Below are 16,297 nucleotides of genomic sequence, written 5' to 3'. Positions count from 1 at the left end.
TTTCAAGTGCCCAGAAACAAAGGTCATTGGAAAAAAGAAAAGTTAAAGGCGAAGCTTTTGACGTAGTTTAGACTTTGGAAGGTTGAAGAAATTTCGTGAAATGGGGAAGGAAAAAAAAAGTAAATAGTTTATTTAGTAATTATGCATTCACTGACAACTTAGTTACTATATTTTTTAAATCATCGATTTAATTTTAAATAATCAATTTAATCCACAAATATGCAAATACTACAAAAATTAGTTCAATAAATATGGAAAAGATGAAGAAATAATGGTATCGTTTAATAAAAATATTACAGTGGGATAAAGCATTTGTTACAAGTTTAGTGCATCCTAAAAATAGAATAAAACTATACACAATGACCCTTGCTTCAAAAAGATTATTAATAAGTGGTACATTTTAGTTTCACTAAACAGACAGAAAAACATTTTGGTCCACATTTAATCGGTTCATGAACACCCCTAACAAGAACATAGATTGAGGAGCAAATGAACAACCTACATAGATTATATGGAAAAAGAATCTTCCAACAAAACAAAAGGGAGAACCCTGTTGGTATACATGATAAATTATAAAGGTATACAAAAACCTGTACTAGTTACTGGGGCTTGTGTTACATGTTGACAAGATACCCCAAAATGCCCTATTTCCTTCCTCTGCTCATGGCCAACTAACTTTTTTTCCCTCTAGTTAATGCAGAAAACAACAGAAATTTTTTCTGTCTGCTTAACTTCTTTGGTGCATCTGAATTCCTACCTGGAATTACAATGGTGTTTAGTTTTTTCTGCCTGCTTGACTTGTCTGCATGATCTAAAGACGCGTCTTCGACTGAATCAGTGTTTAATTGCTTGTTGCTGATGGTTGTTTGGTCCAGAATTGCTCCGTTTTCCAAAGGATATGAAACAACTGGGCTTGATAAAATAGGTGTTGAAAGGTTTTGCTCTGATGTTGTTGGTACTACTTTGTTAGAATTTACTTCCTTTGAGTTAGGATTTGTTCCTGTACACCTGCAGGAACAAAAAAAGAAAATTTAATGATCAGCAACATCTTGTACTACATTGCTTATTTTTAAACAAACCATAAGGAAAGAAACAAAATCAGAGTCTTATATTCCTTTTAACAACCATAGAATGATAAAAACGGTAATATAATAATCACCTTGAGTTTTGGATGCCAGGGTTATTCCCAAGCGCTTCTTGTGAAGCTCCCTCCGGAATATCTCCATTTGGTACCTCAACACTAACCTCATTTTTGGAACTTGGTTGAGTGAGTTTTAAGGAATATGTATCAACTCTGTCATCATTTTTCAGAAAATGGGACTCTTCATCAGCAACGCTAGAAGATGCCACCCGAGAATGAAGTCGCTGTTCACGAACCATTGAAATGGCTTTGTCTAATGTTTCTAGAGCATGTTCTACCTCTGATCTGATATATGTACTCCTTTTGCCCCTTAGAACACTCATGTCAACTTCCTTATTTGGAATGTCTTTTACTTCTTCATTGGCCTCCTCAATTTGTAAAATTTCGTCAATATCTACTTCTACAATCTCAGCAAATTTTTTGCTACCATCTAGTACTTTAGTATTCATTGCCATTGGCACCACATTATTTGCATATCGATAACTTATATCTTCCTTAGATGCATCTTTTTCCTCACCTTGTACAATTTCTTCACAATCTACTTCTACAATCTCATTAAATGTTTTGCTACTATCTTGTACTTCTATATTCATTGCCATTGGCATGACATCATTTGCATATTGATTACTCATATCTTCCTTAGATGCATCTTTTTCCCCACCCTGCTCACTTTCAACAAGATCTTCAGCAGGGAGAACACTTGCAACTTGCCGAAGCTCTTCACCATTCATAGCCTTTGATCCACTAGTGTTATATAGAGCATCACGAATTCGAACATATAATGGATCCCCCAAGGCCTTACTGAATTCCCCTTTATCGTGGCTCATCATAGAAGACACAGTCTATACCATAATTATGGATTGGTTTGTGTTATAAGATAGAAAACAGTACCAAATAAAAATGCAATGAAGCAATGATGTTTTTTTTACTTTTGCATGATGGAGAAGAAAATGGTGCATCAGCTTAATCCAGCTTTCAAACTGGTCATTGCAATTAAAATACCGAGTTCACAAAGCCAGGGTAATCCTACCCTAAATTGGTGTAATAATTAAAGAATCCGTGTGTTTGAAAATTTTCATTTATGCTGCTTTGTGCAAGGAAAATATCTTATCCCTCTATTTCTTTGTGATCCATTTTTCCATCTTACACAAATAACTGGTATAAAAAAATGAAAAAATAACAGTAATCTAATGATAATAGTTATAGAATCCAAGGGTAGATGATTTGATTATAGGACATCACAAAAAATGCACCATCACATTTCATTTTAACTTATTTTTCTTAATTAAAAAACGAGTCATCACATTAGATAGATTCCGAAAATAAACAATTTTTCGTTGAATGCACATAATAAAAGAAGCATATCTGAAAAGAATCTACAACCTTCTGATAGAGTCTGAAACCATTGCCAATGAGCTGTCTTGAAATAAAGTTTATAAGGGATGGAGGCACAAAATTCAGTTTTATATCCATATTTGCTATTGTCCTACAAAATGTGAAGTCTTGAATCAGAAATGACAATCAATACAGTTAATCCATAAAGCCAGTTTACTTTCATATTTCTTCTAGAAACTATAGGTAAATTAGAATGGAAAATTGGAAACATAAATAATCAGTGGGAACCAGTAAGGTCACTTTAGACACAACAACCAAACCAGCTACATAAACATTTACAGAAACACCAGCAGTGCCAAGACTATACAAAAAAGTAAACAAAACAAATATTAAGAAAGAACAATTTGATTCCCTGACTGATCCCTGAAAGCCAAAAGCCAACATAATCAGAATTTTTTCTAATAAATTACTTTATTATTAATAATCTATAATGCAAAATATGCAAACCCTAGGATATATTCAAAAGCAGTGATTTCACTTAGTCTCAGAGGACTATATAGCACAAAATTAGCATTGACACACAAACAGAACTGTAGTACCTTTCATAGTGAAGGTCCTGATTCCAACTACTATTAGGAAAAATAAATATCGTAAAGCTTTAGTCATGGTTATTGTTTAAAATTAGCATTTTTGAATCACGAATAGAAATAATGCAGACTTTCACAACTATCTATGGGAGAACTAGCTTCATATATTCTAATTATAACATTCTACAACCATTTCTCTCTTTCTTTCTCTACCAGATATTCTAAATGAATAACAAATAAAAGGAAATCAGATGCAGTTACTGTACAAGTACACTGTAAATACACATGCAGACACATTTAGAAAATGCAACAAATTTTGTAAATATAGCAAGCAACAAATAAACATTGTATTATTGTATCACACATCTGTTAATATGTATCATAATTCTGCCGTGGTCCAAAATACAGAAATATAACCATGTAGCTGTATTCAACAGTTATAAACATAAAGTTTCTTCCCATTTGTCTTCAACTCTCTTTTTAAAACAAGCAGAACCTATATGGGGCATTATGGTTTGTGATTGATGACTGCTTTCCCATTATATTCCATAACTCCATTCAAGTAAATTAACAAAAAAAAAAAGTAAATTCTTATGCTTAAGTACACCTAAACTCACCGAAAGTAACTTCTTTCTGATGTCACCTTTTGCAAAGCAAAGCCTCCCACCAAATCGATTCTTACAACATCCTTTGCTTCAGGAATTGCCTCACTGTTGAAACCACAAAGAGTCTCCGTGACATTCTTTGAATCAGAAACCTGTGAGCAAATCAAGCACAAATTTCTGGAAGCTTTGATCTAGTGTAAAATTAACTTTCCCTAAAAGATAAAACAAACACAGGTCCAGATGATTACCGAATTTGTAAGAACAACAACTAAGTCATCTTGAAAGTACTCAAACAGATAATAGTGCACTATAGCTTCCCTCAGAGACAGAGGCCATGAAACCTTCACCCTTTCTTCCAAAATTCAGTGAAAAATCAGCATTCAAAAGTGAAAACTTTTGGCATGGTAAAGGACATTAAAATGTTAAAAAAATTAATTGGTGAAGGAAGAACAAACCTCACTAGTGATAATTGTTCCCCAATCCGGGCCTTTTGCAAACATTCAGCTGATAAGATTTTGAAAGTGGGAATAGTAGATTGAGGCCACCTAAATGGAAATTGAAAAAAGGGTGTCAGGTACAATTATCAGACACTTTTTTACAATGATATATTGCTTAGATTCAAAAACATTCCTAAGGTACACAACAACATTCAGGACCACCTCATAACAAAAAGTAGCAAGTCAACTGCATGAGAAACACAGTTGTTGCAACGATAATTCTCAAAATTTATAACTTCAAAATTGATGATATTGGTGTAGTTTCATATTGGGACTAGTATACAGAAAATTCATGGAGCATATTTTACTAAATATAATTCTCACCATTTTTTGTAAAGGTATGTCTCCCATGAAATACATAAACCTGTAACGAGGAAAGTAATTCATTAAAATTTGCATGTTGAAATTAATAATATAGTTTTTGTCAATAAAAGGGAGGTATTAAACATTGTGGTTGCTCCAGTGTGACTTACAAACATCAACAGGCCCATCTACAAAGCCTTCTACAAGCATTGTATGAAAGGGGGTTCCCTCCTGTCCTTCGCGATACATAACACGAAACTCTTCACCATCTTGTTTTAACTGTTGAAAGAAGTGAAATTATCAATAACTCAAGAATTTGATTCAACGAACCAAGTATCTTCAACCTAAAGCATAACAGTAGTCAGGATACAAATGTCACAAGAGATTGCAATAGTCCATTGAATTTTAATTTTTAAACAATAGGATAGTGTTGGAGCAAAAACAAGTCAACAGGGTCAGACATCTAATGTAAACTCCTGGTTTCTGTGAAAGAAAGTTATCAACTAGACATTCAAAAAATGGTTCAGGATCTAAATGAATGCAAGATGGGATAAATAAGAAGAAAAAAAAGTTTATCAAGAAAACAAAACATGGTGAAACTACAGAGAGTAAATAGCATACTTTCCAATCAGTGTGTGATGTATTAGATCTTCCACTATCATCTGAAGAAGCACTCCTCAACATATCAAGAAAGTGAGATACCTCTGCAGTCTTGTTTTCTACTAATTTATCTCTAAATCCTGCACCAACCAAACATGTATTGAAATAAAATAAAAATAGAAAAAGCAAGCTAACTTAATAATTGTTCCAATTAGCTAGTGCATTTCTTCCCGAAATATGAATTAAAAGAAATTTAGGGAATGTCATCACCTTCTACTTCAGGTTCTAAAGGTGGGAGTTGACTTCTAACAAGCTTTTTGAGCATCTCATCATTTGCAAGATCAGGTGAGGCAAGAGTCCTATCCAGCCTCTCCCTATACTGCACAATCTTTCTTTTCTTCTCCATCTTTGCATCTCTTGAGAACGTTGAACAAGCCTTCTCTCAGAAAGTCAATTCATGAACATAGGCATCAACTACTTGAAGGATTTCTATTCTTTTGCTATATCTACCACAACAGATTAAACAAGATTAGCCAATCATGTTTGCTAATAATTCTCATCATGCAAGATTAACAAAAACACAACATAGTGCATGTGTTTAATAGGCCAGAACCCACAAAAGGTTTCTCTCTATTAGCCAAAGCAACAAAATTTCTTTCTAAATCCACCCCTATATGTAGTTTTTTGATGAATCATATAAAAAACCAAAAGCCAAAAGTCCAAAAAGTCAACACACATCCATTTGACACACAAGGAAACTTCAAATTTCAGAATCACACGGAAACAAAATTCTAGAGGGGGCAGAATAGCTAAATACATGAACATGGCAAACAGAAGTCAATAAAATCTACAAACCAAAAACCAAATTCTAGGCCTGAAGTGAACAAGGATCATTTAGAAATTGAAGGAACTTTAACGAAACCCAATTGAGAAAATCCAAACAAAACACAGAGCTGGAGATATCAAAGCACCCCACATGAAGCAGGAGCTTAAAAACTAAAAAAGATGAAAACTTTATTGAGAACCACACAAATAAACAAAAAAATAAATACATGGTTCATGAACCTTGGCTTTGAAGAGTGGTGGTTTTTTCAATGTTCATAATCTGGGAAGAATCCAGAAGAAGCATAACAAGGGCAGATCTCAAGCAATGATCCAATGTCCCAAGACAAAGTCAGGTGATGTGAGAGCAACAAAACATGGACTTTGCTTTGTACTTTCTCCAAGTCCTAGGAGACAAAATAGCAGCACTCCAACTCAGCCCAAATTATACCTTATTTTTAGGAGATTTTATTTTATTTTAAAATTTTAAATACAAGAACAAGAATACATATAGCAGTAAATAAATAAAAACTGAATTCCGTAGAATTTAATTGTTAACTATATTTAATATTCCTTTTTATTTTGAATGTTATTATAGTATGTGGGGCTCTTTGCCCACACCCATTCAATAAAAAAACATGTTATATTTGCTTTTCTTAAGTTTTTTTTTTTGGTAACGTACTTTTCTAAAGATTTAATGACCTAAAAAAATTATTCAAATATAATTTTTTAAAATGAAAAACAAGTTGAACTACTAAAGAAATATCAAGAAAATGAATGGGCTTTGGAGAGGACATACATTAGCAGTCCAAATCCAAAGTAATTTTCATGTCATATAAATAAATAGATATTTTTTAATAAATAAATTATATTTTATGTTTATGATAAATAATTTATATTAAAATACAACACAATATTATTTTTAATTATTAACGATTTTTTAAAAAAAATATTGAAATTCAAGTTAAAATAAAATAATTAAAAATGATAAGTTAAAAGAGATAAGAGGTTAAAAAATTTAATAAAAACACGTTTATTGGAAGAAGAAAAAAGTTAAAAATGCCTTGTTGAATAATGACAATTAAGATAACTTTTTTAATTTTTATAGAAAGGGATATTCTTTGTAATCTAAAAAAATAAGCTATACACATATAAAATAGTTTTAGATTGACATTTAATCATATTCAAATCATAAAAATCATAATTTTTTTATAATTCAATCATTTTTTTAGAGAATTCAATAATTATTGTGAATTATTTTTATTTTAATATAAAAGAATAAAAAAATTAAAATAAATATTCATATTAATTGCATTAAATGAAGAAGAATAAAATAATTAAAATTAATATTTAAATTGATTGCATTTAATTGAAAACGATAAATATGAGACTGTTACATAACATTACCCATAAACAAAATTTTATTTTACGTATATATAATAGAGAGTAGTTGTAACATTTTTATATTAACTATATTGAAGTCATACTAATAGTGATTTTTGGTTGATTGTAACAATTAAATTTTTAAAAAAAACTGAAATTAATGTCTAAAAAGCTTACATTTTGTTTTTGAAAGTGTGTATTTGTTTATATACCTAACCCAAAACAAAAGCAAATAAGCAATGTGTTAACTAATAAGGAAAACTGTCAAGAGTATCTAGCTAAATTGGCTCAAGCATAGCTACATCCTACGTGTTTGAGCATTAGAAGGCGAAGTTGGAACTTGGAAACGCAAGAGCTTTTGAGGAACATACACAAACACATGATATATGGGCATATAGATAAGGCTGGCAGGTGAGAGCAGAAGGTCATTAAAAAGGTTGAGTAAAAGGGGTTGTTCTTTGTAACAGAAGGACATAGGTGGGAATCAGTGAATGCTAAAATTGGTATGGTGACAACTAGTACTCTAGACTCTAGTAGTAAGAAAACTAGTTCGCGTCATTGGTGAGATTGGAGCAGTGTTGTGGAGCAAACATAATACTCTATTTTCTTCAAAATATAAAACCTTTTTTTTAAAAAAAAATTGCTTGTTTTTTTAAGACTCTCAAAGTTATTTTATACATTAATTATTTTTTATCTAAATATCCTTAATTATTTTATTGTAAATAATGAAGTATATAGTACATTATTTCTTTTATAAAAATTGGATAAGAAGATTAATACACACTAATTAATCAAGAGATAAAGTAATTAAGTGGAAAAAAAAAAGATTATAAATCTCAATAATCTTAAAGATAAAGATATAAATTATTAACAAATTTAATGTTATTAACTATATAATTAACTTTCTTAAGGGTATGAATTAGTGAAAAGAGACTCAAGGACAAATGAAGTATATAATAGAGTAAATATCTATTTTAATTCCTAAAAGTGTGAGTGTGGATAGATTGATCCATGAAAGATGGAAAAATCAAATTTAGTATATGAAGGTGCAAAAAATATAACAAATTGATTTTGTCGTCAACTCTCATCTATTACCCCTAACATAGACACCTATGTGACATCTATGGTGATAACATGACAACTAACGGTTGTCACGTGTCTAAAAATTTGACTTTTAATTTAATTCATGAATTTAATAATTTATTGTTATTTTAATCCTTAAACTTAATTACTTATTAACATTTTGGTTCATTAACTTAACTACGTATTTTCATTTTGATCCTAAAAGTACTTTTAGAAATTTAATTAAGTATCACACTCCGTGTAACTTACCAGCATGACCATCACCATATGACCATATCCCCTTATTCAATTTCATATCCCTCATATTTTTCCATCTTTCTCTTTCACACTTTATAGTTCATCTTAACTTTCACATTTACCATTTATATTACAAAGTTCATCATTTATTCAATTGAAACATAATTTGTAATAGAAAAATAACACAACAACGTCTTAAAAAAGTGTTTAACTTTTTTCTTAATAAACATTGTCCAACTTCTTTAAAAAATTACATTTTATTCAATAAAAAATTCAAATAGTTTCTTCAACACTTTTAGCTCAAGTAACCATTACATTTAAAATTCTTTATTTGCAGTAATAGTTCATGAAACAAACTTTTGTTGTTTATATTTTCTAATATGTTTGATTCTTTCACTTTGATAATGGATCATATGTGTTAATCACCTGCATGAATCCTATATCATCCCTCCTATTTATACCTCTTTCATTCTTAAAATTTTTCATAAATTAGTTTCATATTTATAGTATAATTTAAATGTAAAGTTGGTAAGAGAAATGTGAAAAGTATGAGGCTTAAAGAATAGAAGTGAAAAAATATGATAATGTCTATACTAATAATTTACATACAATATGAGATTTAATTAAAAATTTGAAAGTGTTTTTAAGAATCAAAATGATAGAATATGATTAAATTTACGAACAAAAATGTCAATAAATAATTAAGTTCATGGATTAAAATGTTAATAAATTATTAAATTCAAAGACTAAATTAAAAGATCAACTTTTAAATACATGACAATCACATAACATAAATAACCCATCACAACCACATGAATGATCCCTTACACATTATAAAATCAAATTTATTTTTTATATGTATGTGTTTCAACATACACGTTATATTATTTATAATTTTGAATCATACAAAATAAATATTTATCTTAAGATACATAGACTAAAATACTAGTTTATTTATCGTATTGAAAATATAAAATTCTTTTTTCATCATAAAAAGATAAAATTCTTTTAAAATACTTATAAGAAAACGGAAATGTTTGTTTTGCTTATTTAATTTGAAATATTTTTCAAATTTATAAATAAATATAGTTAAATATTTAATTTTTTATTTTAAAAGTAACTCCATGAAAGAGTTTTCTTTTTTCTTTATTTGAAAAAAGGAAAAGGAGCTGAGAAAGAATAGGGAATAAATGCGTTATTTATGTGTAGCTTGTTGCTTGAATTGGGGAATGAAATCGCGTAGCCCTCAAGCAAAGGGAGGATGGTCTAGCTTGATTCTCATGCCTCATCCTAGTGCTTGGTCAGTTGCATATTTTTTTTTTACTTGCATGTTGCATAAAGTTTTAGTACGAAAGGAATTCAATTAGGAGTTTGCTATTTAATTATATTTTTAAAGTTAGCATTAAATGTACATGTCTTTATAAATTTTAGTGTGTGTCGGTGGGTGGAGGGAGTCCAATAAATTACAAAATTTTAATATGTAAAAACTTAATTTAAAAAATCATGGTAGGTGAATATGTGTCATTAAGAATACTCAGATGCTCAAATTAATGGACACCTTAGCAGAGTAAAAGATTAGACGAGGCTAAGTGTCAATATTGAAACTACCTTTTAACTCCTTAATTGCTTTCACGAACATAATAAATTATCACTTTGAATATAAAAAAAAATAGATGTGTTAATTTTTAAATATATATTAATATTATTAGAAAAAATAAGTTATGCATTAATTATATATGAAGTTTTACATGATGATTCAATTATAATCTATTATATATAATAAATTTGTTAATTTTTAAAATAATTATTTTAAAGTAATATAAATGATAATTTGTGATTGAATGATAATGTAAAACTACATGCATAGATATTAAACTCATTATTATTTAAGTCATTCTAATTTTAATTTTTTTAGTATGTAATATATTAATATATATGTTAATTATATCCGTCTGTTTTTTATTTTTTTTATTGCTAAGTGTCATCCAATTTTTAAATTTTAAATATATATTTTGAACACGGTTAATTTTTAAATATATATTAATATTATTATTTAAGTCATTCAATTTTAAGTTTTTTTTTGGCCAAGTTTAGTAAAGCATGGTTTAAGCCAGAGATTGTTCAAAGAAGCTAAAAACAGTATCCTCAAAACGAAATTTACCAAGAACTTGGGTGTTCAAGGTGTATTAAAATAAACTCAATAAAAAATAAGTTAAAGCAATAAAAAGAGAAAAAAAAACACTTAATTTATACTAGTTAAATCAAATTCAAAAACTATGTCTAGTTTTTTTCATAAAAAATTTTAATAATCAAAATTTGATTATAAAACATGTATTTTATCATGTTATTTCTAACTTACACAAATATTTTCTAGGTATTTTTTATACACCTTTAATCTCTCTCAAAGATTAATAAACACAAAAGTATTTTGTCACTCCTAGTTATTTAAACAATAATTTGAATGAAATCTCTCAAAAGAACTTTAACAAATCTCTCTCTCAACCCGTAAGTTATTAGAGTCTACATTAATATGCTTGCCTATTTCTGAAACCATGGCAAACAAAAAACTTTCATCATAATAAACTGAAATGGGACTACGAAAGTGAATCCAACAGGGTATGCTTTATCTTTGCTGTTGGTGAATCTGGACTTTAATGTCACTTCAAGATAATAATCAAATATCTTCTGACCTTTTTGTTCATCAGTTTTTCATGATCATCTACCATGTTGAACTTGGTGATATAGAAGTCATTAATATTTATGCCCATAATGTCAAATTATCTTATAAGCTCCACAATTTTCATTTTTAATAAAAAATATTTAATGTAATTTCCTTAATAAATAAATATTTACCTTTAATTTAAACTAAGCATGTATCCTTTAAAGTAAGTATAGAGCACAAGTTGATTTAATTATAAGGATTAAAATTGTATCTCATATAACCACAAGTTTAAAAGTTTAAATATCCTTACTAATGTAAGAATTTTGTTAAAAAGGGATCTATAGGCATCCTTTATACTTATGTTTGTTTTTAGAGAAAAGAAAATGAGAGAGGAGAAAAAAAATAAATTAAATTTTTTAAAAAGTAAATTTGTTTTTTTTTTTTGAATTTTTGTTACTAAAAGTTAATTCTTATTTTTATATGAATTTAAGTGGTAGTTAATTGAAGCATACAAGTATATATATGACTTATAAATACTTAATTTGTTGGCTGCAATATACTAATTGATTTCATATTGTACTTTATTTTGTATTCTTTAGTTAAGTACTTTTAGAATATAGAACTAAATGATATTTTGAAATACAATTAAAGTGAATGATTCATGACATGTGTGTAAGAGGGTTAGATGTTTAGCTACTTTAATTATGAATCGTCGATTATAGTTTTTTTTTTTTTGTTATCAAGTTCATGGATTTGTATTCTTATTTAGCTGTGTACCTATTACTATTTTCTTTGGTGTGATCCCTTAAAATGCATTCTCATAGATTAAATCGTCAAGTGCGCATGGATACGTGCGTATTTACGGATTACTTATTAGTTTTTCTTTTAAAAAAAGACATTATTATTCATATTTTTTTCCCTCTCTATATTTTTTTCTCTCACTTTTCTTCCAAAGTTCGTGTAAATGTTAAGAACATACTTCAAAACAACAAAACTCACCTAAGTTTTTTATAATAATTAAAAAGCTAAACAAATGAAATAATAAGAAACAACTACAAACAATATGTATCCAGATAGGAACAATCAAACGTGCCTTTCATTACAAGTGTGTTTGATCAAGAGAAATAAAAAAATAAAATTATCTAAATCTTACATAAGATCCACACTTCCAAAAATATTATATATATATATATATATATATATATTGTTTTTTTATTTTCATTCTATCTATCTTTTAATCCCAAGATAATTCTATTTTCTTTAGTTCCATGTCAGATCAGCGTCGGGGCCCACAGCACAATTACAAAAAACTTCCTTTTCTTCTCACTTCTCAAACACTTGCTTGGCTCGCTGCTATTCTTCGTCGCTGTTTGTCTTTCCTCTTTGGTAAGTCCCTTTTTCTTTTTCTTTTCTTTCTCTCTGAGCATCCAAACAGAGAATTAGGGTTCGATCACGTTCCATTCATCAATGTCGCGTTTGGCGAAATTGTTTGGGAGATCGAAATTGATTGTTTGTTGAATGCCCCTCTGGTATGCCTTCCTTGTTTGGCTGCTAAAATTCAAACCTTTCAGTGTGAGTTAGGCATAAAATTTATCTTGAAATCTTGAGGAGGAGAATGTACCATGGAACTGATTTCTCGTGAAAGGAAGGAGTTGGGTCAATGTTGTATAACGATTTTAAGCTGAATTTTGTGTATTTTGTTTGGCTTTTGTAGCGGCAAAATTAAGCATTATTACCTTTGTTACAGGTATAGAAAACGTAGCAAAATATATTTTGAAATATGATAGTGTTTGCTAGCAAAAAGATCATGTGCCAGAGTAAGGGTAGATTTCAAGGTGGTGTGCACTGTAGTAATCCTGATATATCTGCCACTGTTCCTTTGACTTTTATTTATTATTTTGTTGTTGTAGACATGTACTATCAATGTAAAAGTTTTTACACCGTCAAGTCTCAACCAATAAAGAATCATTGCTGGTAACTTGGTATGACCAAGGTAGTTATTATAAAAACCAACCAACTTATCATATTAACAATGTTGTTAAATGGTGTTGCCATGATGGATTTTTTGCCAACCGCCCTAGGCAATTTGTGAAGGGAGGTCCGTTATGGCGGCACCATAGGCCACAATGGCGTGTTTATATGGCAGAACTTTGGCCTTCTGCCATTTTCTGCCATCTGCCATTGGTAACACTGATCATCCATGATAGTTTCTGATCATATGACATTGTATTATTTATTCTAAGGATATTGTTATTATTATTTAGTGTCTATGTGCATATTTATCTGGGTTCAAGTGTCCAAAGATTAGAGGAATTTCACCATGCTTCTTAGATACTAATCAGTTTAAATTACAGTTAATATAATGGGAGATGATTCTTCCCCTAGTTTGGAAAAATTGAGGGCTAACTGGACTCCATCTCAAGACCGATATTTTCTAGAACTTTTGCTGTCCCATGTTCACAAAGGGAATAAAACTGGGAAAGTGTTTAGCAGACAAGCCTGGGTAGACATGATTAAACAATTTAACACCAAGTTTGGTTTCAAGTATGATGTAGAAGTGTTGAAGAACCGTCACAAAAGATTCAGGAAGCAATACAATGATATGAAAATGATAGTTGGTCAAAAGGGATTTCAGTGGGATGGGACACAAAACATGATAGTAGCTGATGATAAAGCATGGGATGAATGTATAAAGGTATACATTGTCATCCAATATTTCGAAAGCACTAATGAATTGTTACATTGCAATTATGGCTGTTTTTCTGCATGCAGGCCCATCCTGATGCTCAACCTTTCAAAAAAAGAGTCATTCCGTATTATGATGATTTGTGCATAATTTATGGCCATGCAGTTGCTGATGGGAGATACAGCCTTTCGTGTTTTGATGTAGATTTTGAATACGAAGGTAGAAACAAATGCCTTGATGGTTGAAACTTGAAATTTCTTTACCAAATTTATTCATTTACTGTTGGTATTTTCATCATGCTCAAACATTTTTAATTCTTCTCACAGAAAAAGATTTGGATGACAAGACTATGACTAGTAAAGGAGTGGATGATCAAACTCCCCCAGCAGTTGTTAATCAAGGTAGAATTGACTGGTCTCCAATGATGGACCAATTTTTTGTTGAACTTATGGTGGACCAGGTGTGTAAAGGGAACAAGATTGGCACTACATTCAGGAGGAAAGCATGGGTAGACATGACAGAATCATTTAACAAACGATTTTTATGTCATTATGGTAGAATTGTCTTGAGAAACCGTTTTAATGTCCTGAGAAGGCATTACTGTTCTATAAATGTTCTCCTTGGCAAAGAAGGCTTTATTTGGGATAAGACACAGCACAAGGTTGTGGCTGATGAACAAGTATGGCGAAAATGCATCAGGGTATAAAGTGTTCTTGCCTCGTGGTCATTTTCATTTTTCTTTTTGATTTTCTACTACTATCACTTATTCGTGACTGCAGGTACATCACAACTTCCGGCTCTATAAAATTAAAAGCATGCCTTTTTATTCCGGCATGTGCATAGTATGTCGTAATGATGTTACTGCAGGTTGCAAGTCAAATCTTGAAAATGAATCTTCTGGGGGCAATAACTCTGTCCCAGATACTCAGCTACCTAATGCAGATAAAGGAGCATCAAATCTTGAAAAGGAATCTTCTTGGGGCAATAACTTTGTCCCAGATACTCATCCACTACCTAATGCAGATAAAGGAGCATCAGATATAGGTGGTGAAAATAATTTTACCAGAGAAACTCAGCCTCTGCCTAATGCAGATAAAGAAGTGTTGCATATTGGTGGTGAGGAGAACTCTGCAAGAGAAACTCAGTCTCTTGCTATTGCAGATAATCAAGCATTACAACATGTTGGAAAAAATGTTCCTGGTCACCTAAAAAGGCATCAACCTAAGATGCCCCCAACCTTGAATGAGTCTAAGAAGGCAAGAGAGCATATAGCTGTTGCAGTAACATCACTAACCCAGAAAGCAAAGAAAGAAGATAATTTTTCTGTAGATAATGTTATCAGGGTGCTTCAGGCTATACCAGACCTGGATGATGATTTAATATTAGATGCCTGTGATTTTTTGGAAGATGAGACAAGAGGGAGGATGTTTCTGGCACTGGCTGCTCCTTTGAGAAAGAAATGGTTATTGAGAAAGCTTCGTTCGCAGTGATTGGTGAACCTCAGGCTGGTTCATTTATAGTCAGACTTTTCAAGTTTTGTTAGACTGCATGCAAACCAAGCCATAACTTTATGTGTTCACATGTACATATTTGAAACTAGAAGAATTATTTTTTGTTTATCTTTGTCAACATTTATATGACAAGAGATTAAAGTCGAAAGCTAACTTCTGTCTGTTAAAATAATGTTTAAATATATTTTTAGTCCCTCAAATTTTGGATTATCTTTTTTAGTTCCTTAAATTAAAATTTATATTTTTTGGCGGTTTGGATGTATAAATCGGGATGTTTTTTTACTGCAGCAAGCGACTAAAAAGAGCATTTAGTAAATTTGAAGGAGTAAAAAAATGAAATTTTAATTGGGAGGATTAAAAAAGATAGATCTCTATATTTGAGTGACTAAAAACAAATTTAAGTCTTAAAATAATGAAATACAAAGAAGTGGGGGGATGTTTGAAAAGGAGGCAGAGTTCACTTATGTTAAATGAAACTTCTAAGACACACAACATCCAGCGGTGAATTTGAAAGTTTTAAGTAATAATAAACTGCACGGCAAATTGTCCTAATAGGGCTTCTTTTACAAACTAATTCTGAAAATAGGGCTGTTTTAAAACAAATTCCAACATGGGGCTATTTTACTACGTAAAATCCATGTAAAATGCCAGCAACAATGGCGAAACCGCCTCGTGCAAACACGTGGCAGTGGACTCGCCACTGCAACCGGCGAGAAAGGCAAACCGCCACTGCTGATGGCGAGATAGCCATGCAGCAGTGATACCGCCAGTCCTAGTGGCGATTTAGGATGCCCACAGTGATGTACGGCGAAATGCTTTTTTGTACCAAAAATTGAAACCAGTAT

At 30.6% G+C, this 16,297-nt stretch overlaps 2 protein-coding genes across 6 annotated transcripts; one reads left to right on the top strand and one right to left on the bottom strand.

Annotated features, from left to right (window-relative positions):
* Positions 1–340: 340 nt before the first annotated feature.
* On the bottom strand, positions 341–6,310 carry LOC114371144. 2 transcript variants are annotated; one of them, XM_028328574.1, is made up of 11 exons: positions 6,134–6,310; positions 5,339–5,574; positions 5,090–5,208; positions 4,639–4,747; positions 4,490–4,529; positions 4,124–4,213; positions 3,917–4,016; positions 3,681–3,820; positions 2,525–2,627; positions 1,160–1,983; positions 341–1,008 (listed from the first exon to the last, which is right to left on the bottom strand). In XM_028328574.1, exons 2-11 carry the CDS (start codon positions 5,472–5,474, stop codon positions 672–674), a joined length of 1,998 nt encoding a protein of 665 aa, XP_028184375.1. In that variant the 5' UTR covers positions 5,475–5,574; positions 6,134–6,310; the 3' UTR covers positions 341–671. The 2 variants fall into 2 exon arrangements, with proteins under 2 accessions (XP_028184375.1, XP_028184376.1); XM_028328575.1 differs by lacking the exon at positions 6,134–6,310 and adding an exon at positions 5,924–6,087.
* A 6,283-nt stretch (positions 6,311–12,593) lies between these two features.
* Positions 12,594–15,652, top strand: LOC114369311 (L10-interacting MYB domain-containing protein-like). 4 transcript variants are annotated; one of them, XM_028326524.1, is made up of 5 exons: positions 12,594–12,641; positions 13,610–13,950; positions 14,028–14,160; positions 14,268–14,641; positions 14,721–15,652. In XM_028326524.1, the coding sequence occupies exons 2-5, from the start codon at positions 13,618–13,620 to the stop codon at positions 15,429–15,431; spliced, it is 1,551 nt and encodes a 516-aa protein (XP_028182325.1). In that variant the 5' UTR covers positions 12,594–12,641; positions 13,610–13,617; the 3' UTR covers positions 15,432–15,652. The 4 variants fall into 4 exon arrangements, with proteins under 4 accessions (XP_028182325.1, XP_028182324.1, XP_028182326.1 ...); XM_028326523.1 differs by having other exon boundaries at positions 12,626–12,641; positions 13,166–13,950; XM_028326525.1 differs by lacking the exon at positions 12,594–12,641 and adding an exon at positions 12,648–13,248.
* The last annotated feature ends 645 nt before the right edge of the window (positions 15,653–16,297 follow it).

The sequence above is a fragment of the Glycine soja genome, chromosome 10 (genome assembly GCF_004193775.1).
Source record: "Glycine soja cultivar W05 chromosome 10, ASM419377v2, whole genome shotgun sequence".
Classification (NCBI taxonomy): Eukaryota; Viridiplantae; Streptophyta; class Magnoliopsida; order Fabales; family Fabaceae; genus Glycine; species Glycine soja.
Note: the sequence above shows the minus strand (reverse complement) of the source record. Positions and strands in the feature narration are given on the sequence as shown.